Below are 21,246 nucleotides of genomic sequence, written 5' to 3'. Positions count from 1 at the left end.
GTGACATTTTTGCCACTTTTTCATTTTTTTGTCCGTGAGTTTTCTCACTTTTTTGCCACATCTTCATTGTTTTCATCTCAGTTCTGTTGCTATTTTCTCACCTTTTTTCCAGAAGCTTTTGGATTGGGGTAAAGCCAAACTGGAGAAAATGTGCTCGGTTCAGGTGGGAGTTAAGGGGTTAATATGATTTGATTATTGTTTGTATAATTTGTGATTGCTTGTTGCTTGTCTTGTTTGTTTTGGTTGTTTCAAGACCAACTTGCTCATCTCCCTTCCCTGAAGGCTAGAGGCTGCTTCCAGGTGGGTGGGTGGCGCACTCCTACTAGTACCGGGGGTGTATAACTGCCTAGGAAGGGCCGTTTGCAGTGAGGCTGCACCCGTTTTTTTTTTTGGGGGGGGGGGGGGTTCGTCTCCTTTGTTTGTTTAAGTAAAATTAAGTTTTTTTTACTTTTTTTGAGCACTATTGTGATGCCTCCTCGCCTGCCTTCACAGAACATCCGGTAACAATTTTACACTGTGAAACTTAGAGCCATGAAAGAATGGAATAAATAACCAGTAAAGTAAATCAATGTAAAATAAGCATTGGCATTAAAGAAACAAAGATGCTTTTGTTTGGGTCGAACTTGATCTACGAGACAACATAAAACATGTCAGAACTGTGTCAGTGTTAGCTTCTGTGCTAATGCAGATTGTATGGATGGAATATGAGCGTTCAGCTGTTTGAACAAAGATATTTAGAAAAGCAATTGTCTGGCCTTAGCTGGAACATGGGTACAGCTAATGGGGATCCAAATGAATAAACAAAACAAACAAACGACAGACTTCCCAGTGAGATACTGTATAGTCCACATGCAGATGTGTTAGTGAGCTTCTCCAAACGCCTCACCCTCATTCCTACGTCATCACTCTCCAAGGTAATAACACAAAGTCATTACTTTAAAAAAGCTTGTATCTTTTTAGTGAAGTGATGTGGCTTGGATTCTGATATGTTGATTCTTGTCTCAGCTTAAAAAAACACACGTTAAAATCCTACAAACACTAGAGCCCCTAAAGTTGTGCTGAATATTTTTTCTCCTTAATCCCAAACTTAAAGTTTCCTCTTCAACCTTTGTTCAGCCCAGAGTGTCCTGAAACATCTGCACTTTCAGACACTTCTCTCTTGACACTTTCCACTAATGACAGTTAAAACGTGCTCCTCCCTCTCTCTGCAGATATGGCGGCTGCGAGCTGTGTTCTCTCTGAGGATCAGTTCCTGTGCTCCATCTGTCTGGAGGTCTTCACTGATCCAGTCACCACTCCATGTGGACACAGCTTCTGCAACATCTGCATCAACAAACACTGGGACACCTGTGACCACTGTCACTGCCCTGTGTGTAAAGAGGAGTTCAGCTCCAGACCAAAGCTAAAGACCAACACTTTTATGTTGGAGATGGTCTCTGAGTTTAAGAACAAGCCCCAACAAGAAGACACTGAATATTCAGAGTCGGAGTCCACTGGAGCAGGAGATGTTCTGTGTGATGTTTGTCCTGAACCAAAGCTCAAGGCTTTCAAATCGTGTCTGTTTTGTAATACCTCGTACTGTCCCAACCACCTCACGCCCCACAACACTGTGCCCCGTCTGAAGAAGCACCAGCTGATCGCCCCCGTGGAAAACCTGGAGGAACGAATCTGTCCAGAACACTCACGACCAATGGAGCTCTTCTGTAGAGACCACTCTCAGCTCATCTGTGTCCAGTGCAGCTCCTCAGATCATAAGAGTCACAACACTGTCCCACTGAAGGAACAGTGTGAGGAGGAGCAGAGCGAGCTGCAGCAGAAGATCCAAGAGAGAAAAGAGAAGATCCAGGACCTGCAGAGGTCTGTGGAGCTCAGTCAGGAAAACGCAGACAGAGAAATGAAGGAGGGGGTCGAGTTCTTCAAAGATTTGATGAAGTTAATTCAACAAAGTCTAGATCAGTTTAAACAAAGGATCGAACTGAAGCATCAGGAAATAAAGGGAAAGGCAGAAGAGTTAATGAAAGAAGTAGAATCAGAAATCTCAGCTCTGGAGCAGAGACGAGCGCAGATGGAGGAGATCTGGAAATCTGACGACCATTTTCATTTTGTCCAAACTTTCACTTCAGTTAAACCTGCTCCAGAGATGAACGACTGGACTGAGGCGTCTGTCAGAGCGCCATCGTACGAGGGCAGAGTGGCCATAGCTGTGTCTGAGCTGCTGATCAGGAAATTAAATCCCAAAATCAAGGAACTGTTTGAAGATGAACTGAAACAAGTGAAGAAACATAAAGTTAATGTGACTCTCGATCCAGATACAGCCCATCCAAGCTTAGATGTGTCTCAGAATTACAAACAAGTTCAATTAATGAAACTAAATAAGACCCTTCTAGACACACCTGAAAGATTTTCTAAACTGTTATATGTTGTAGGAAAACAAAAATTCTCTTCTGGAAAGTTTTATTATGAAGTTCAGGTCAAAGAAAAGACTTCCTGGTGTTTAGGAGTGATCAAAGAGTCAGCGGACCGAAAGGTTGTATCTGAGGACAAAATAACTCCTGAAAATGGCTACTGGGACATGTTTGGGGGAAGTAACCATCCATACCTCTGGTCTTCTCCAGAGAAGGTTGGTGTGTTCGTGGACTATGAGGAGGGACTGATGTTTTTCTTTGATGCTGAAACATCAGCGCTCCTCGAGTCCTTCACTGACTGCTGTTTCACTGGGAACATCCTCCCTCTGTTTTGTCCTTGTAACGATGATAAAGGCAAAAACTCTGCTCCTCTGATACTTACTCCAGTATATGTTTAGTCATTTGTTTTTTCTATGTTTGTGATCTATAATTGTTTTCATTTTTGTCGAAATATAAATAAATTGATCTTAACTTCAAACTAAATGCCTGACTTTGTTTTCCATTTCAAACTCCTTCTTTAAAAAGTCTCTTGAACAGTTGTCTGAAAACCTCCAGCTTATGCTCCAAACCAAGATCCCTGCTGGAGATCTGGAGATGTTTCCTTGGGCGCAGCTGCACTGTGGTCCCTCCTGCTCCTCACAGATCGCCCAGAAGCTGAAGTCTGAGTTCAAAAGAGAGGATTCGTTTCTATAACATTTAGTGAGTCCTAAAGTAAACCAGCTTTTTCTCCATCTACTTCTGAACAATAATCTGACTCCATGCTTTTCACTCAAAGATGTCACTAAAGTTCATCTGTGAGTCAGTCCAGGCGTCTGAAGACTTTTTCTCTTCACTGCTCATGATGAGAAAGACACTGAATAGTTAAACACTTGAGTCCAATGAGCACCTGTACCTCAGTCAAAGCAGGAAGTGATTTAGAGGCGGAGCAACATTAGTCAACTCTGCTGCTTCACAGGAAATAAAACTACAGAGAGAAAAGACAGAGCTGGAGTCGAGTGTGTCTGAGCAAACAGGAATCAAACAACTTTCAACATCTGTAAACGACTCAAACTAAATATCAGGTGAGAAACAATGACTGTATTATGACAATGGCTTCAAAACAGGCCACATGTTTGAGTTTAATGTATCTGTGATCACATACTGTCCTATTACTGATCGACAGTATATGTATTTGACCTTTACTGCTATTTGTCATGTGTTAGAAGAAAGTTGAACAACATAAACATGTTTCTTGCTCAGTCCAGACAGTGGCTCTGTCCAAAGTTCAATAGCAGACCGTGAATGGCAAACGTTGGTATTAATTTGGCCTCATTAAACAGGTTAGTTTGGCTTCGGTAACAACAACAATATACTTCCCAGTATAGTCCACATGCAGATGTGTTAGTGAGCTCCTCCCAGCGCCTCACCCTCATTCCTACGTCATTACTCTCCAAGGTAATAACACTCAAAGTAATCACTTGAATAAACCTTGTATCTTTTTAGCAAAGGCGTAGGTTTGGTGTTACTATTGGCTGGGACACTTACCTACCCCCCATCCTCCCGTAAACACAAAAAATGTAAATAAAAAAGAAGTAATGTGAAGTTTAAGTGAAGTAATGTGAAGTGGATTCTGATATGTTGATTCTTATTAACAAAACACACATTAAAGTCCCACAAACACGAGAGCCCATGCAGGTTGTGCTGCAAAGATTTTTTCTCCTTAATCCCAAACTTAAAGTTTCCTCTTCAACCTTTGTTTAGTCCAGAGTGTCCTGAAACATCTGCACTTTTAGACACTTCTCTCTTGACACTTTCCACTAATGACAGTTAAAACGTGCTCCTCCCTCTCTCTGCAGGTATGGCGGCTGTGAGCTGTGTTCTCTCTGAGGATCAGTTCCTGTGCTCCATCTGTCTGGAGGTCTTCACTGATCCAGTCACCACTCCATGTGGACACAGCTTCTGCAACATCTGCATCAACAAACACTGGGACAACTGTGACCACTGTCACTGCCCTGTGTGTAAAGAGGAGTTCAGCTCCAGACCAAAGACCAAAACCAACACTTTTATGTTGGAGATGGTCTCAGAGTTTAAAAACAAGCCCACAGGAGAAGACACTGAGAGCTCAGAGTCAGATTCCACTGGAGCAGGAGATGTTCTGTGTGATGTTTGTCCTGAACCAAAGCTCAAAGCTCTGAAGTCCTGTCTGGTTTGTCAGATGTCGTACTGTCCCAACCACCTCAAGCCCCACAACACTGTGCCCCGTCTGAAGAAGCACCAGCTGATCGCCCCCGTGGAAAACCTGGAGGAACGAATCTGTCCAGAACACTCACGACCAATGGAGCTCTTCTGTAGAGACCACTCTCAGCTCATCTGTGTCCAGTGTTTCTCAGATCATAAAAGTCACAACACTGTCCCACTGAAGGAACAGTGTGAGGAGGAGCAGAGCGAGCTGCAGCAGAAGATCCAAGAGAGAAAAGAGAAGATCCAGGACCTGCAGAGGTCTGTGGAGCTCAGTCAGGAAAACGCAGACAGAGAAATGAAGGAGGGGGTCGAGTTCTTCAAAGATTTGATGAAGTTAGTTCAACAAAGTCTGGATCAGTTTAAACAAAACATCAAACTGAAGCATCAGGAAATAAAGGGAAAGGCAGAAGAGTTAATGAAAGAAGTAGAATCAGAAATCTCAGCTCTGGAGCAGAGACGAGCGCAGATGGAGGAGATCTGGAAATCTGACGACCATTTTCATTTTGTCCAAACTTTCACTTCAGTTAAACCTGCTCCAGAGATGAACGACTGGACTGAGGCGTCTGTCAGAGCGCCATCGTACGAGGGCAGAGTGGCCATAGCTGTGTCTGAGCTGCTGATCAGGAAATTAAATGTCAAAATCAAGAAAACGTTTGAAGATGTACAGAAAAAGGCGAAGAAACATAAAGCTGACGTGACTCTAGATCCAGATACAGCCCATCCACAGTTAAAAGTGTCAGGTCCAAAACAGGTTCAGTTGATAAATCGACAAAACTATCTTCCAGACACCCCTGAGAGATTTTCAACTCTTCTGTGTATTTTAGGAAAACAAAAATTTTCTTCAGGAAAGTTTTATTATGAAGTTCTGGTCCAAAGAAAGACGATCTGGTCTTTAGGAGTGGCCACAGAGTCAGCGGACAGAAAAGTTGGATCAAGCGACGCAACTCATCAAAATGGCTACTGGTACATGTCTGGGGGAATCAACCATCCATATCTCTGGTCTGCTCCAGTGAAGGTCGGTGTGTTCGTGGACTATGAGGAGGGACTGATGTGTTTATTTGATGCAGAAACATCAGCGCTCCTCAACTCCATCACTGACTGCTGTTTCACTGGGAACATCCTCCCTCTGTTTTGTCCTTGTAGCAATGATGATGGCAAAAACTCTGCTCCTCTGAAACTTACTCCAGTAGTTGTTTAGTCATTTGTTTTTTCTTTGTTTCTGATCTATAACAACAGTTTGTTGTAATTCACTGTTTTAGTCTAAATACAAATAAATCGACGTTAACTTGAAACTAAATGCCTGACTTTGTTTTCCATTTCAAACTTTAAAAAGTCTCCATTACAGGGGTGTCAAGGTCGTGGGCCGAAATTCAGCTCCCACGGCGGGTCGCATATAATGTAAACAGGAAAATACTATAGAGATCATTTTTCCAATAAATGAATAATAATATGCTGTGATTTGGTCAAAGCTCCAACTTAACTGTAGCTTCATTAATAACACCGGCTTACACTTGCATTGCATTTTACAAGCCTGTGTCAAAGTTTCTCAAAGTGCTGTAGTCATTATTCATTGACAACACTCAGTGGTGGTAAGCTGTTGTTGTAGCCACAGCCACCCTGGGGCAGACTGTCCATTTACTATGTGGCTATAATGTGTTGTTCATATCCTGAGCTCTTATTATGTCAGTGCCCTTAAACTGCCTCCTAGTGGCTAGAATGAGCATTCTGGTTATTCTTTAAAAATTCATAACTCCACACAGGAATGGGCCAGAGACTTACTTTTTTTTCCACATACTCTGGAATTTATGGTCTACAGGCCAGGGGTTAAATCATTTTGCGGGCCGGATCAGGCCCACGGGCCGTATGTTTGACACCCCTGCTCTAGAGCATTCACAGTTGGCTGAAAACCTCCAGCTTTTGCTCCAAACCAAGATCCCTGCTGGAGATCTGGAGATGTTTCCTTGGGCATAGCTGCACTGTGGTCCCTCCTGCTCCTCACAGATCGCCCGGGAATTAAAAAAAAAAAGAAACGTTTTTGTTCCGGTTGCCGACGGACCCTGTCAATTTACGTGCGACCCAAATTCATTTTATGAGCTTGAGAAATGCTACCATGTTCCAAGTACTCACCATATGCACAGGAAATCCAAATACAGCAATATATTCCCTTTTCCAGGATGAAACGTAGTCCTCGAGCACAAATGTCCGCTGCAGAAGCTTCTCCGTGATTGCGCCACAACCGTGAGTGTATTTTTTTGTTTACGTTTTTCAATATTAGAAGAAGAAGAAGAAGATCTTTATTTATATAGCGTCTTTCGCAGACATGGTCACAAAGCGCTTTACATGAGACAATTGTACATTCACTCCATACTCGGTGGTGTAAACCACGTTTGTAGCTTCAGTTTCCCTTGGGGGAGACTGTCAGAAGCGCTTTCGCGACTGCACACGTCTGCGCCAACGGACCCTCTGACCACCACCACACAATCACTCACACACATCATTCACCCTGGCCTATTGTGCATGTTTTTAGTGGTAGGGGAAACTGGAGTGCCCGGAGGAAACCTACGCAGACACGGGGAGAACATGCAAACTCCAAACCCCGTGCAGGTGGGAATCGAACCCGGACCTTCTAGCTGTGAAGCGAGAGCACTAACCGCTGCGCTACCGTGCCAAGTTACAGCGAGTTTCTGGTTTCTACAAAGTTGTTTTCTTTTCTTTTGAAAGAACACCAGATCTTCTCGCCTTGCCTGACTTCCTGTCTGCCTCGTGTTCCCGTGAGCTTGATCAAGGGCTGCTCTGGCGTCTGCGGCATCACGCTGGCGTTACACCGAGCTCCCAGAGCGGCGAGCTTCCATTCATTCTCTATGCTGCCTGGCGACCGGAAAGAAGCCTCCAGAAATCCACAGGACCGCGGCGAAGTATATTTACACAGAAATGTAGCATGTCGATTTTATAAGCAGATAAAAAGGGGGACTATATTGTGAGGCGTAATGATACAGGAGCACAGCGTCCGCGCAGTAACTCCTAAAGACTTCCCCCGCTCACTTCCGTCAATAGAAGCTGCGTGACTTGTAGAGAGTTAGCAGAGAACAGTTGAAGAAGCGTCAAGTTTTAGCCGATAGCTCTTTGTTACTACTGCACCGACTACAAGTCACGCAGCTTTTATTGACGGAAGTGAGCGGGGAAGTCTTTAGGAGTTACTGCGCGGATGTTGTGCTCCTCGGATCATTACGCCTCACAATATACATTTCTGTGTAAATATACTTCGAATGAAAACACTTCATGTAACTTTATTTAAATAGGGAACACGTGGAAGAGCTTGGTAGCTTCTATCGTGGGCTTTTTTGGAGCTATGTGACATGTGGGAGAGGCTGCGTATGTGCTCCGTTTGCGTGACAGAGCGCACGGACAAAGACCAGACGGGGATATATTAACTCGACTAAGGTTAGGTAAGAACATATCTCAGTATGTAAAAACGGTGGCCTATTCCTTTAAAGCAGAAGTTTTCATACTATGGGAGTTTGTCATGATCAGATCTAATAGCAGCAGGTAGAGAATTCCGCTGGATCAAATATGGCATGTCATTTACAAGAATAGACCATTGATCTGGTGAAGGCAGCTCCATGCTGAGTGTAAAGACATGATCACCTGACAAAAAAGTATTGTGCAAAGTGTGTGCTCAAACACCCCCTTGAAGTGCTCTCCCACACTTTAAATGGCTTTTAATGGCCATATGGGGTGGTGCAGTACCCCCCTCTGACAGATCCATTCACATACTTCGAGGTACAAATGGATTTTGTCTATGCAGCTCCTGATGTGTTCAGTCACCTTAATCATATACGTATTTTTTGCTTTGAATTTCGGTCGATTATGAGACACTATAGCCAAGAAAACAGCCACCCAGCTCAGGAGCAACCGATGTCTCACTCCAAAGTTAGGTGAAAAGTTGACAGCCCTGCCTTAGACCAGACGTATGCTTGTTTAGTTTGGAGACATTTATCTGGGCGTAGGCCGTCCACATTGTTGGATCCATCGTAGGCAGCGTTCAGGTTGTGTTTTCGCTTTGGGAAGGAAAATAACTGGACTCCCCCAGACTCACTCCTGTGGTCCCTAGAGTCTGATTTACATCCTCCACAGGCAGATGCTTCACCATTTTGCCCTGTTCTTCTTTGTCTGGTGGGTTTTTGGTGGTTTAAAAAGTGCTCATTGCTGGTTTGTCCCATTGTTTTGCATTGGAAGGCAGGGCATGACGGACCTGGCTTCATAGTAACGGTTGCAAGGATGTCTGATTGGACAATTACCGTTTTGGGGCGTGGTTTTGCGAAAGGTCAATTGAGTCCAGTGCAGCACCTGTATCTCAGTCAAAACAGGAAGTGATTTAGAGGCGGAGCAACATTAGTCAACTCTGCTGCTTCACAAGAAATAAAACTACAGAGAGAAAAGACAGAGCTGGAGTCGAGTGTGTCTGAGCAAACAGGAATCAAACAACTTTCAACATCTGTAAACGACTCAAACTAAATATCAGGTGAGAAACAATGACTGTATTATGACAATGGCTTCAAAACAGGCCACATGTCTGAGTTTCTGTGGACAATAATCCAGGTGCTGCTAATTGTTTTTGGTTCACGTCACAATAGATTTTACTTAAAATAAATAAGTAAAAGGCATCACCATGAATCACTTTGTCTGGTTGGGTTTTTGAGGGGAGTAGATTTACCTGTGAGTGACTTTATGAACTAAACCAGGAAGGAGCTCTGGGTATCTGTGATCACATACTGTCTTATTACAGATCAACAGTATGTTTATTAGATCTTTACTGCCATTTGTCACTTGTTAAAAGAAAGTTGAACAACATAAACATGTTTGTTGCTCAGCCCAGACAGTGGCTCTGTCCAAAGTTCAATAGCAGATCATAAAGAGCAAACATTGGTATTATTGGCCTTCATTAAAAGGGTTGATTTTGCAACAACTGGTTAAAGGTGGAAGACGGAGTAAAACCTGCTCTTCTTTCAGCAACATGGAAAACATTGGAGCATAAGAATCCATAATGTATGTGTGAGCAATTCAAACTACATCTCGAGTCACATGGATAGACAACAAGACAGACATCTGCAGGTCAGTTTCTCATACCAAGTTCCAAAACTCATTTTCTTCAAAAACTGTGACCTTTAGAGCCATGAAAGAATGGAATAAATAAGCTGTAAAGTTAATCAATGTAAAATAAGCATTGGCATTGAAGAAACAAACAAAGATGCTTTTGTTTGGGTCGAACTTGATCTACGAGACAACATAACACATGTCAGAGCTGTGTCAGTGTTAGCTTCTGTGCTAATGCAGATTGTATGGATGGAATATGAACGTTCAGCTGTTTGAACAAAGATATTTATAAAGGCAATTGTCTGGCCTTAGCTGGAACATGGGTACAGCTAATGGGGATCCAAATGAATAAACAAAACAAACAAACGACAGACTTCCCAGTGAGATACTGTATAGTCCACATGCAGATGTGTTAGTGAGCTTCTCCAAACGCCTCACCCTCATTCCTACGTCATTACTCTCCAAGGTAATAACACTCACAGTATTACCCTAACTGCTTAACCCCACCTGACCTGGCTTTACCTAAATCTAAAAGTATCTTGAATAAAGTGTCAAAATAGCGAATAATATTAAGATGAAAATACTACAAAAAAAGTGAAATAAAACATGATTACAAGTGATGAAAAGGCAAAAATAGAGCCACACAAAGACCAACAAAAACGTGCCGGAAAAGCTAAAACTCAATAAAAAAAAAAGTGACAACATGATGAAAACACAGCCGAAAAAAGCATCATAAAGCAAGAAAAAACTGTGAACATGAAACACGACAAAAAAAAGAAAAAAATGACAGTTAAAACTTGCTCCTCCCTCTCTCTGCAGGTATGGCGGCTGTGAGCTGTGTTCTCTCTGAGGATCAGTTCCTGTGCTCCATCTGTCTGGAGGTCTTCACTGATCCAGTCACCACTCCATGTGGACACAGCTTCTGCAACATCTGCATCAACAAACACTGGGACACCTGTGACCACTGTCACTGCCCTGTGTGTAAAGAGGAGTTCAGCTCCAGACCAAAGACAAAAACCAACACTTTTATGTTGGAGATGGTCTCTGAGTTTAAAAACAAGCCCACAGGAGAAGACACTGAGAGCTCAGAGTCAGATTCCACTGGAGCAGGAGATGTTCTGTGTGATGTTTGTCCTGAACCAAAGCTCAAAGCTCTGAAGTCCTGTCTGGTTTGTCAGACCTCGTACTGTCCCAACCACCTCACGCCCCACAACACTGTGCCCCGTCTGAAGAAGCACCAGCTGATCGCCCCCGTGGAAAACCTGGAGGAACGAATCTGTCCAGAACATGAACGACCAATGGAGCTCTTCTGTAGAGACCACTCTCAGCTCATCTGTGTCCAGTGCATTTACTCAGATCATAAGAGTCACAACACTGTCCCACTGAAGGAACAGTGTGAGGAGGAGCAGAGCGAGCTGCAGCAGAAGATCCAAGAGAGAAAAGAGAAGATCCAGGACCTGCAGAGGTCTGTGGAGCTCAGTCAGGAAAACGCAGACAGAGAAATGAAGGAGGGGGTCGAGTTCTTCAAAGATTTGATGAAGTTAATTCAACAAAGTCTGGATCAGTTTAAACAAAACATCGAACAGAAGCATCAGGAAATAAAGGGAAAGGCAGAAGAGTTAATGAAAGAAGTAGAATCAGAAATCTCAGCTCTGGAGCAGAGACGAGCGCAGATGGAGGAGATCTGGAAATCTGACGACCATTTTCATTTTGTCCAAACTTTCACTTCAGTTAAACCTGCTCCAGAGATGAACGACTGGACTGAGGCGTCTGTCAGAGCGCCATCGTACGAGGGCAGAGTGGCCATAGCTGTGTCTGAGCTGCTGAGCACAAAACTAAATCCCAAAATCAAGGAACTGTTTGAAGATGAACTGAAACAAGTGAAGAAACATAAAGTTAATGTGACTCTAGATCCAGATACAGCCAATCCGAACTTAGACGTGTCTCAGAATTACAGACAGGTTCAATACATGAAACAACAATCATTAACAATTATTTCAGACACACCTGAGAGATTTTCAACTGCTTTGTATGTTGTAGGAAAACAAAAGTTCTCTTCTGGAAAGTTTTATTATGAAGTTCAGGTCAAAGGAAAGACTGGGTGGTGTTTAGGAGTGGCCAAAGAGTCAGCGGACAGAAAAGTGGAGGTGCTGGACAAAATAACTTCTGAAAATGGCTACTGGAGAATGTACGGGGGAAGCAACCATCCATACCTCTGGTCTGCTCCAGAGAAGGTCGGTGTGTTCGTGGACTATGAGGAGGGACTGATGTGTTTATTTGATGCAGAAACATCAGCGCTCCTCAACTCCTTCCCTGACTGCTGTTTCACTGGGAACATCCTCCCTCTGCTTAGTCCTGGTCACTACAATAAAGGCAACAACTCTGCTCCTCTGATACTTACTCCAGTCGAGGTCTAGCCATTTGCTTTTTCTTTGTTTGCGATCTGTAATTCATTGTTTTTGTCCAAATACAAATAAATTCATCTTAACTTCTAATTAAAAGCCTGACTTTTTTTTTTACTTTTGTATTTTATCAAATGACTATATAAGTATTTTTCCAATTACTTCATCCCCTGAGCAAAGCCCGTCTCTCTTTTTGGTAAAGACTCAAACTAAGGAAGCAACAGCAAAAGTCACATGACCACTCTGATATGTAACGCTGCCTTCATGTGCTCTCATAATGATGGTAAATACCAGTTATCCAATAAGAAAACTGCACATGAACGTCACCTCGTCTCGTATTTTCCACTGGGAAAGTGAGATCCTCAAGCTCCTGAGAAACCTTTGACCTTCCGACACAGCGGAGGTGGGTCGAGTCGCCAACATGTTTACTCAAGTAAGAGTAACGTTACTGATAATCATTTTACTCAAGTACAAGTAAAACAGTACTTCCCTCCTGGTCAGTAATACAGTAAATTAGATACTTCATACATCATATGTTTTTGTTGCTGGGGCAACATACTACAGGCAGTGACTATGTAATATAATAATGATCAGTCGGTTCCTGTTACTCCCATATCACAGTCAAAGCAGGAGGCGGAGCAGCAGTCCACACCTCTGCTGCTTCACAGAAAAGTCAACCAGAAAGTGGAAGGACTGAGCTGGTGTCGAGAGCTGAGACAGGAATCAAACCCACAACTTTCTACTTCGACAAAGAACCGAAGGTGAACATTCAGGTCAGTCACGTCCACTTGTTTTCAACCAGGCTCCTTTCTCTTAGAACATGGAGGGACTGCAGAAAATGTGTACTCAAGTAAAAGTACAATTACATGGCAAAAAATCTACTCAATTACAAGTACAGCTGTAAAAATGTTCTCAAGCAAAGTACAAAATGACAAAAAGTATCTCAGTACTAGTTACTTTTCAACGTGATTTTAGTCACATCGTCGATCGGTCTTTTACACAAGAATGACATCACTTAAATCCAGTTATTTCCTAATATAGACGTAACTTCACCCTTCATAGTCAGTAAGTGAACTTTATTTGTTTAAGGCTTTTCAGACACGGCGTCACAAAGTGCTTCTCAGTGGTAAAACATATGTATTTTTAAAAACATGTTAAACAGCTATTCTGAATCTTTTATGTCTAACAAGGATTATATTTGCACAGATTAATAAAAATAATACTAATACTATTTACCGAGCTACATTTAATTTGCAAGAAAAGCCAAAGTCAGCCTCGCCCTCTTTGAGCTGTATCGATACCATATAATCACATTAATATAAATATGCTTTTCGTTGTTGGTCATTTTCCAAAGCAAATGGGCCTTTAGAAAAATATAGACAGTAAATGTGAGTGAATGATGCACAAACAAAACCAGGGAAGAGCCTGAGGTGATATTCAAATACCAACTGAGGCCGAACGACTTTTCAATGGAATTTTTTCTTTTAAAGGACGGTGATATTACATTTTCTCACATAATGTTCTTCCGAGTTTCTTTGCATACATTTTCATCAAGACAGTAAATGTTAGTGAGTGGAAACTGCAACGTGAATATGGCTTTTTGCAAAGTTACTTTCACTGTTGCAGAATCCCTGTCTTGTGTCCTGCAGCCGCTCTGTGAGGGGAATGAGTGTCTGAAATACACCTGAGCTGCAAACCTTATCTTGTTATTTTCTTCTCTCTCTGCAGGTATGGCGAGTGTGAGCTGCAAGATCTCTGAGAAACAGTTACTGTGCTTCATTTGTAAGAAGGTCTTCACTGATCCAGTCACCACTCCATGTGGACACAGCTTCTGCAACATCTGCATCAGCAAACACTGGGACACCTGTGCCCACTGTAACTGCCCTGTGTGTAAAGAGGAGTTCAGCTCCAGACCAAAGACAAAAACTAACACTTTTATGTTGGAGATGGTCTCAGAGTTTATAAACAATCCCCAACAAGAAAACACTGAGAGCTCAGAGTCAGATTCCACTGGAGCAGGAGATGTTCTGTGTGATGTTTGTCCTGAACCAAAGCTCAAAGCTCTGAAGTCCTGTCTGGTTTGTCAGATCTCGTACTGTCCCAAACACCTCACGCCCCACAACACTGTGCCCCGTCTGAAGAAGCACCAGCTGATCGCCCCCGTGGAAAACCTGGAGGAACGAATCTGTCCAGAACATGAACGACTGCTGGACATGTTCTGTAGAGACCACTCTCAGCTCATCTGTGTCCAGTGCATTTACTCAGATCATAAGAGTCACAACACTGTCCCACTGAAGGAACAGTGTGAGGAGGAGCAGAGCGAGCTGCAGCAGAAGATCCAAGAGAGAAAAGAGAAGATCCAGGACCTGCAGAGGTCTGTGGAGCTCAGTCAGGAAAACGCAGACAGAGAAATGAAGGAGGGGGTCGAGTTCTTCAATGATTTGATGAAGTTAATTCAACAAAGTCTGGATCAGTTTAAGCTAAACATTGAACAGAAGCATCAGGAAATAAAGGGAAAGGCAGAAGAGTTAATGAAAGAAGTAGAATCAGAAATCTCAGCTCTGGAGCAGAGACGAGCGCAGATGGAGGAAATCTGGAAATCTGACGACCATTTTCATTTTGTCCAAACTTTCACTTCAGTTAAACCTGCTCCAGAGATGAACGACTGGACTGAGGCGTCTGTCAGAGCGCCATCGTACGAGGGCAGAGTGGCCATAGCTGTGTCTGAGCTAACAAACACAAACCTCACACCAAAGATAAAGAAACTTTTAGATTGTGAACTTAAACGCGTGAAACAACATGCAGTTGGTGTGACTCTAGATCCAGATACAGCCCATCCAAACTTAGTTGTTTCTGCAGATCATAAACGAGTTATTTACACCGACAAATCAAAGCCTCTTCCAGATACGACGGAAAGATTTTCATCTTCATTGTATGTTTCAGGAAGACAAAAGTTTTCCTCTGGAAAGTTTTACTTTGAAGTTCAAGTAAAAGAAAAAACTGACTGGGGTTTAGGAGTGGCTGCAGAGTCCGTCGACAGAAAAGGAGACACTGTCGGATCTTTATACACTGGATACTGGGACACTTTTGGGGGAAGCGACCATCAGCATCCATGGCCTTCTCCACAGAAAGTTGGGGTTTTTGTGGACTATGAAGAGGGTCTGGTCTGTTTTTTTGATGCGGAGACATCAGCGATCTTCCACTCTTTCACTGACTGCAGTTTCAATGAGAACATTTTACCAGTTCTCAATCCCTGCAACAACAGCAGCGGAAAGAACTTTGCTCCTTTGATACTGACGCCTGTCACTTATTAAGCCTAAAGTAACACTTTACCAGTCGAAACAAGAGCTAATTAGATTTACAATATTGCTGTACTGTGTATACAATAACTCTAAGCAAAGGCTAACCAGAACATAGGGCAAGAACTTAAAGAGAACTGTCTGTAAGCTGAGACAAAGACTAAGACAAACACATTTTACAATATACCAAATAACACAACAATTTTAATCAACAACTAGAAAAAAAAAATCATAGGATGTGAATGAATTTACCATATTATGATGTTGACTTAAAAATGTTTGCCTGGTATTTGCAGTTGAAATGGACACGGAACTGCATTTCAAACTCTTCTGTGGCCGTAATGGCACATTGGCAAAGCACTGGGCGACCACAAGAAGGTCACTGGTTTGATCTTTCAATCACTGTGCGTATGAAATGTGTTCTATCGATAAAGTAAACATGTGCTATGAATAAACTTGAACCTCAAATGTGTGGCCTCGTGTTGACTTTGCATCTGTGTTCCCTCCTGGTCAGTAATATACAGTAAATTAGAAGAACTATTTAGGATTCTGATTAATATTTGTTTCAGATTCTCACACCAGCAGGTTGGGTAAAGTGTCAAGCCAAAGAACACATTAATAATATGCAGAGGCTGGGATTTGAACCGGCAATGGTACAACTGCATAAAATAACATGTAATTACTGATTTACCTGAGTTAAAACGTATTCTTGTTCCTTGGCATACGATCTATAGAAAGACATTTACTTTCTTCCTTACTTTTTGAACTCCAAGACCTAGATTCTGAGTGACATACTGCTACCTCTTCACATTTTTCCTGCTGGGGTCAAATCCTTTGGCTCCTTGAACTGAAATATATCACTGATTTGGAGTAGATTTTATCATATAGTTGTGCTCATGAGTTTACATACTCTTGCAGATTTGTTGGCGGGTAGTTTTTGTTGCCATTATTATTTGAAAAGAGTAAGCAGATGTTTGAGGATAAATGGCTTCACTTAAGCACTAACCACTAGTGAAAAAAAAAGTTATTGTGTTACCATTACATACTTAAATTAAACCATTATATAGTATAAAATCCACAAACCAAAAACACAAAATTAATCATCAGGGTATGTACATTTACGCGCAAAACTAATCATTGTGTATGTCCAATGGCCTTATATATATATTATATTTTACCACACTGCTCGATCATAGCAAAACGTGTCTTTTTTGTAATTGATTTTCGCTTTTTTGCAGATTCTTATAGCTGAGATCACGAAGAAGCCTCACCATGTTTTAGATAACAGTATTGGTATGTTTAAAAGTGTGAAATCTCAGGGTGAAAAAGCCTGGAGCAATATTGTCATTGTGTGTGTGGCTTCATTATTCTGCAACACTTCCCCACGTGTCTCACGGAGGCCGGCCCCTAATGCTAACGCTCTGAATAGCTGAATGCTAACGCTGGCATACGACTACAGAAGTGAACTTTTCCAGGCTAACTTTTCCAGTGTGACTGATGATGCCCTGGCAGTAAGCATGCACAGCGCCCCCTGCTGACCATAAAGCCAGCTCCTTCAGGCCGTGTTTTAAGACAGAACGATGTAGTGAGGATTTGCTTAACTCTGCATTGAAAATAACTGAGCGACGAAAATGGATTTGATCTTGAGTTTGCTGAGCAGAAGGCACACACAGGTAACTTCAGACGGGTAAATGCAAGTTTTCTTTTTTTCGCTGGTGGCCGCTGTGCCATCATGTCTGTTTGCTTTTTGATGAGGCCATTGTTGTGCTGTAGCTAACGTGTTGTGTTCAGGCGATTGGATTTCATTGCGTTTTGTTTTTGGTTGTAAGCTGTGTGTGCAGGTTACGGATAATATAACACATTGTCCATGGCACTAGTGACCATGTGTGCTTCTTCTTTCCCTCTGGTCACATGTGTGTGTGTTGGGATAATGTTGCTACTTGTCATTGTGTTGCTAGTTGCTGTAGAGGTCGGCCCTACTATGGGCAGTGGATTTTATATTGAAGATACATTTATTTACATGTTACGGCACATTTTTCTTGCTTTTTGCCTTTTCTCCTCCCTGTGCTTTACGGGGGGAGCGGGTGTGGCTTATGTAAATGAGATGTAAATGAGTCCTATTGTCACTCCGAGCAACAGAAAGAGGTGAGAACTACCCACAAGTTTGGAAGGCTTTTTATGCCTTTTAGAGTTGTTAAACTTAACTTGCCGCTACGTCTCCAAATATGATCAGATTTCTATGTGTTACACATCTTTGGAAAGCTTTGAGACCACAATTTAACAATCTGTGAAAAGCTCAAGATGCCCCAGAACCGACTTGTGTCCCTGATTCCTTTGACTTGGCACAGCTGTTATCAATAAATCCATGTTTTGACCGAGGGACAACATGTTACAGGCAATGACTCTGTAATATTAAACAAACCCACATATCCTCTGATAAACTAAGCTCGGATTGTCCACTTTGTGAGGCACATCTCCACCTGCACTGATCAGTCGGTTCCTGTTACTCCCATATCACAGTCAAAGCAGGAGGCGGAGCACCAGTCCACACCTCTGCTGCTTCACAGAAAAGTCAACCAGAAAGTGGAAGGACTGAGCTGGTGTCGAGAGCTGAGACAGGAATCAAACCCACAACTTTCTACATCGACAAAGAACCGAAGGTGAACATTCAGGTCAGTCACGTCCACTTGTTTTCAGCCAGGCTCCTTTCTCTTAGAACATGGAGAGACTGCAGAAAATGTGTACTCAAGTAAAAGTACAATTACATGGCAAAAAATCTACTCAATTACAAGTACAGCTGTAAAAATGTTCTCAAGTAAAGTACAAAATGACAAAAAGTATCTCAGTACTAGTTACTTTTCAATGCGTCACATCAGAATGACATCACTTAAATCCAGTTATTTCCTAATACAGACGTAACTTCACCCTTCATAGTAAGTAAGTGAACTTTATTTGTGCAGGGCTTTTCAGACACGGTGTCACAAAATGCTTCTCTGTGGCAAAACCAATTAAAAAAAAACAATTTAAAACCAGCAGATCAGTTCTCTATTTCAAATATCATAAAACAAAAATGTGCCTTTTGTTCCATGAGCTCCACCCTCAGTTTCAGCACAAGTTTAATATCAGTGAGACTGAATTATAGACCTTTGTCTCATATCTCATACTATTTACTGAGCTACATTTCATTTGCACGAAGAGCCAAAGTCGATGCCATATAATATCACATTAATGTAAATATGCTTTTCGTTGTTTTCCAAAGCAAATGGGCATTTAGAGAAATATAGACAGTAAATGTGAGTGAATGACACACAAACAAAACCAGGACAGAGCCTGAGGTGATATTCAAATACCAACGACTTTTTAAATGGAATTATTTATTTTAAAGGACGGTTATTTACATACATTTTACATTTACTCAAATAATGTTCTTCCCAGTTTCTTAGTTTCTTAAATGTTAGAGCTGCAAACCTTATCTTGTATTTTCCCCTCTCTCTGCAGGTATGGCGAGTGTGAGCTGTAAGATCTCTGAGAAACAGTTACTGTGCTTCATTTGTTAGAAGGTCTTCACTGATCCAGTCACCACTCCATGTGGACACAGCTTCTGCAACATCTGCATCAGCAAACACTGGGACAAGAGTAAACCATACCACTGCCCTGTGTGTAAAGACGAGTTCAGATCCAGACCAAAGCTAAAAACCAACATCTCTCTGTCTGAGATAGTCACAGAGTTCCAAAAGAAGCGCAAAAGAGATGATGCAGAGCCAGAAACTTCTGAATCAAACCGTAAAGTGAAGTTTCAAGAGACGCACCGACCGAACATGGAGGAATGCATTTGCCCCAAACATGGAAAACCATTTATGCGGCTCTTCTGTAGAGACCACTCTCAGCTCATCTGTGACCTGTGTTTTTCAGATCATAAAACACACAACATTGTCCCACTGATGGACCAGTGTAAAGACCAACTGAGTGAGCTGCAGCAGAAGATTAAAAAGAGACGACAGAAAATCCAGGACCTGCAGAGGTCTGTGGAGCTCAGTCAGGAAAACGCAGACAGAGAAATGAAGGAGGGGGTCGAGTTCTTCAATGATTTGATGAAATGTATTCAAGAATGTCTGGATCAGTTTAAACAAGGCATTGAACAGACACATGAGGAAGTAAAACAACAAGCAGGAGAGTTCATAAGAAAACTAAAGTCAGAAATCTCAGTTCTGGAGCAGAGACAAGAACAGATGAAGAACATCTTGAGCTCTAGCAATCATTTTCATTTGATCCAAAGTTTCACTTTGTACAAACCTACTCTAGAGCAGAACGACTGGGCTGACGCATCTGTCAAAGTGCCATTGTGTGGGGTGAGAATGTGCAAGGCAGTGGTTGAGTTACAAAATACAATACTGATTCCCAAAATAAAAGGATTTTTTGAGGGTGTTTTGAAACAAGTGAAGCAACGTGCAGTAGATGTGACTCTAGATCCAGATACAGCCAGTCCAAACTTAGTTGTGTCCGAAGATCATAAACAGGTTCATGTCAGTGATGATCCCCAGGATCTTCCAAATACCACTGAGAGATTTTCAGATCCCCTGTATGTTGTAGGAAAGCAAAAGTTTTGCTCTGGCAGCTTTTATTTTGAAGTTCAGGTCAAAGAAAAGGCTGATTGGTGTTTAGGAGTGGCCAAACAGTCAGTCGACAGAAAAGGGAAAACTGAATGGACTTCGCAAAATGGCTACTGGAAACTGCTTGGAGGAAGCGACCATCCCAATCTTTGGTCTGTTCCACAGAAGGTTGGGGTGTTTGTAAACTATGAGGAAGGCTTGATTTGTTTTTTGGATGCAGAAACATCAGCTATCATACATATGTACACTGACTGCTGCTTTACTGAGCCGCTTTTACCACTGCTCAGTCCCTGCACAAATGTCAACGGACTGAACGCTGCTCCTCTAATAATTACTCCTGTCCATGTTTAGAGATAAAATCAAAAGTGATATTTTCCTTTTATGAATACTGTACATTCCTTCAATCTTCTGTTTCAGTGTGGTCCAGATTTAGTGGCTCCCCTCTCCTCCACAGCCTTCCAGGTTTCACTGTATTTAATCACGTTTACCGTCCTCACTCTGTAAACTAATCTCCTCTTAGGGTCAAAGTCAAAGATTGTGTTTGTATTAGTTGTTATAAATATGCAGTTTAGACCTTTCTTCTGCAGAGGACATCCTGGAAAGTCACAGAGCTCTTTCTAAAGGGCAGTTTTTCTCCTTCGAGGGAAACATCTGAATACATTTCCTGTATTACATTGTTGGCTTAGATATATTATGGTGTTTGGGGCGAGACATTTACACACAGCCTTCATTTGCATGCATAGATTTTTGGGTGAAATGACTGAACTTCTAAACCTTTTGTGACCCCAGTGGTACCTCGGCAGAGACCACAAGAGGTCACCTTGCTTTGAAGTTTTTGTTTTTGATTTTTTATTGTAGTTGTACATGTATCCCAAACTAATTCCACTTTTGTCTTGAATTTTTGTTGTGTTTGATAAATAAACCTTGAGTGTGGAGTGGCTTTGCTGTTTTACTGTCTTCGCATGGATTTGGGACCAATCACAGAACGAGGAGGGACGGCGAGACCATAACGCTCAACTAGACATACGGAAGTTTGTAGTTTGTTTAGGGATTAAAAAAAATAATGAAAGTTTATTTACGGATTGACCATGACAGCAGCAGATGCGACGCCATCTTTCGATCAAGCTTTAGTTTAGACCGTGTTCTAAACAGTTTAGCTCGAAAGTTTACAGCGTCATCTGATAACATGATACGATTGATACTATGGACGATCGTA

At 42.1% G+C, this 21,246-nt stretch overlaps 4 protein-coding genes across 4 annotated transcripts in view; 3 read left to right on the top strand and 1 right to left on the bottom strand.

Moving 5' to 3' along the window:
* htr4 (5-hydroxytryptamine receptor 4) overlaps positions 1-21,246 on the bottom strand; it is a 356,392-nt gene that overhangs the window by 53,616 nt on the left and 281,530 nt on the right. The window lies entirely within an intron of this gene.
* LOC306963450 (E3 ubiquitin-protein ligase TRIM11-like) lies at positions 1,210-3,098 on the top strand (the record flags this gene model as incomplete). Its single annotated transcript, XM_079557017.1, has 2 exons — positions 1,210-2,791; positions 2,961-3,098. The coding sequence occupies exons 1-2, from the start codon at positions 1,214-1,216 to the stop codon at positions 3,096-3,098; spliced, it is 1,716 nt and encodes a 571-aa protein (XP_079413143.1). The 5' UTR covers positions 1,210-1,213.
* On the top strand, positions 3,387-5,864 carry LOC306963435 (E3 ubiquitin-protein ligase TRIM11-like). Its single transcript, XM_079557003.1, has 2 exons — positions 3,387-3,466; positions 4,241-5,864. Exon 2 carries the CDS (start codon positions 4,243-4,245, stop codon positions 5,821-5,823), a length of 1,581 nt encoding a protein of 526 aa, XP_079413129.1. The 5' UTR covers positions 3,387-3,466; positions 4,241-4,242; the 3' UTR covers positions 5,824-5,864.
* Positions 10,537-12,136, top strand: LOC306963428 (E3 ubiquitin-protein ligase TRIM11-like; the record flags this gene model as incomplete). The annotated part of the gene is made up of 1 exon (XM_079556996.1): positions 10,537-12,136. Exon 1 carries the CDS (start codon positions 10,541-10,543, stop codon positions 12,134-12,136), a length of 1,596 nt encoding a protein of 531 aa, XP_079413122.1. The 5' UTR covers positions 10,537-10,540.

The sequence above is a fragment of the Gobius niger genome, assembly GCF_951799975.1.
Source record: "Gobius niger genome assembly, chromosome: 5".
Lineage (NCBI taxonomy): Eukaryota > Metazoa > Chordata > Actinopteri > Gobiiformes > Gobiidae > Gobius > Gobius niger.
Note: the sequence above shows the minus strand (reverse complement) of the source record. Positions and strands in the feature narration are given on the sequence as shown.

Excerpts from the sequence above, each read along its gene's own strand:
- LOC306963435 (XM_079557003.1), top strand. The coding sequence starts at position 4,243 with ATGGCGGCTGTGAGCTGTGTTCTCTCTGAGGATCAGTTCCTGTGCTCC.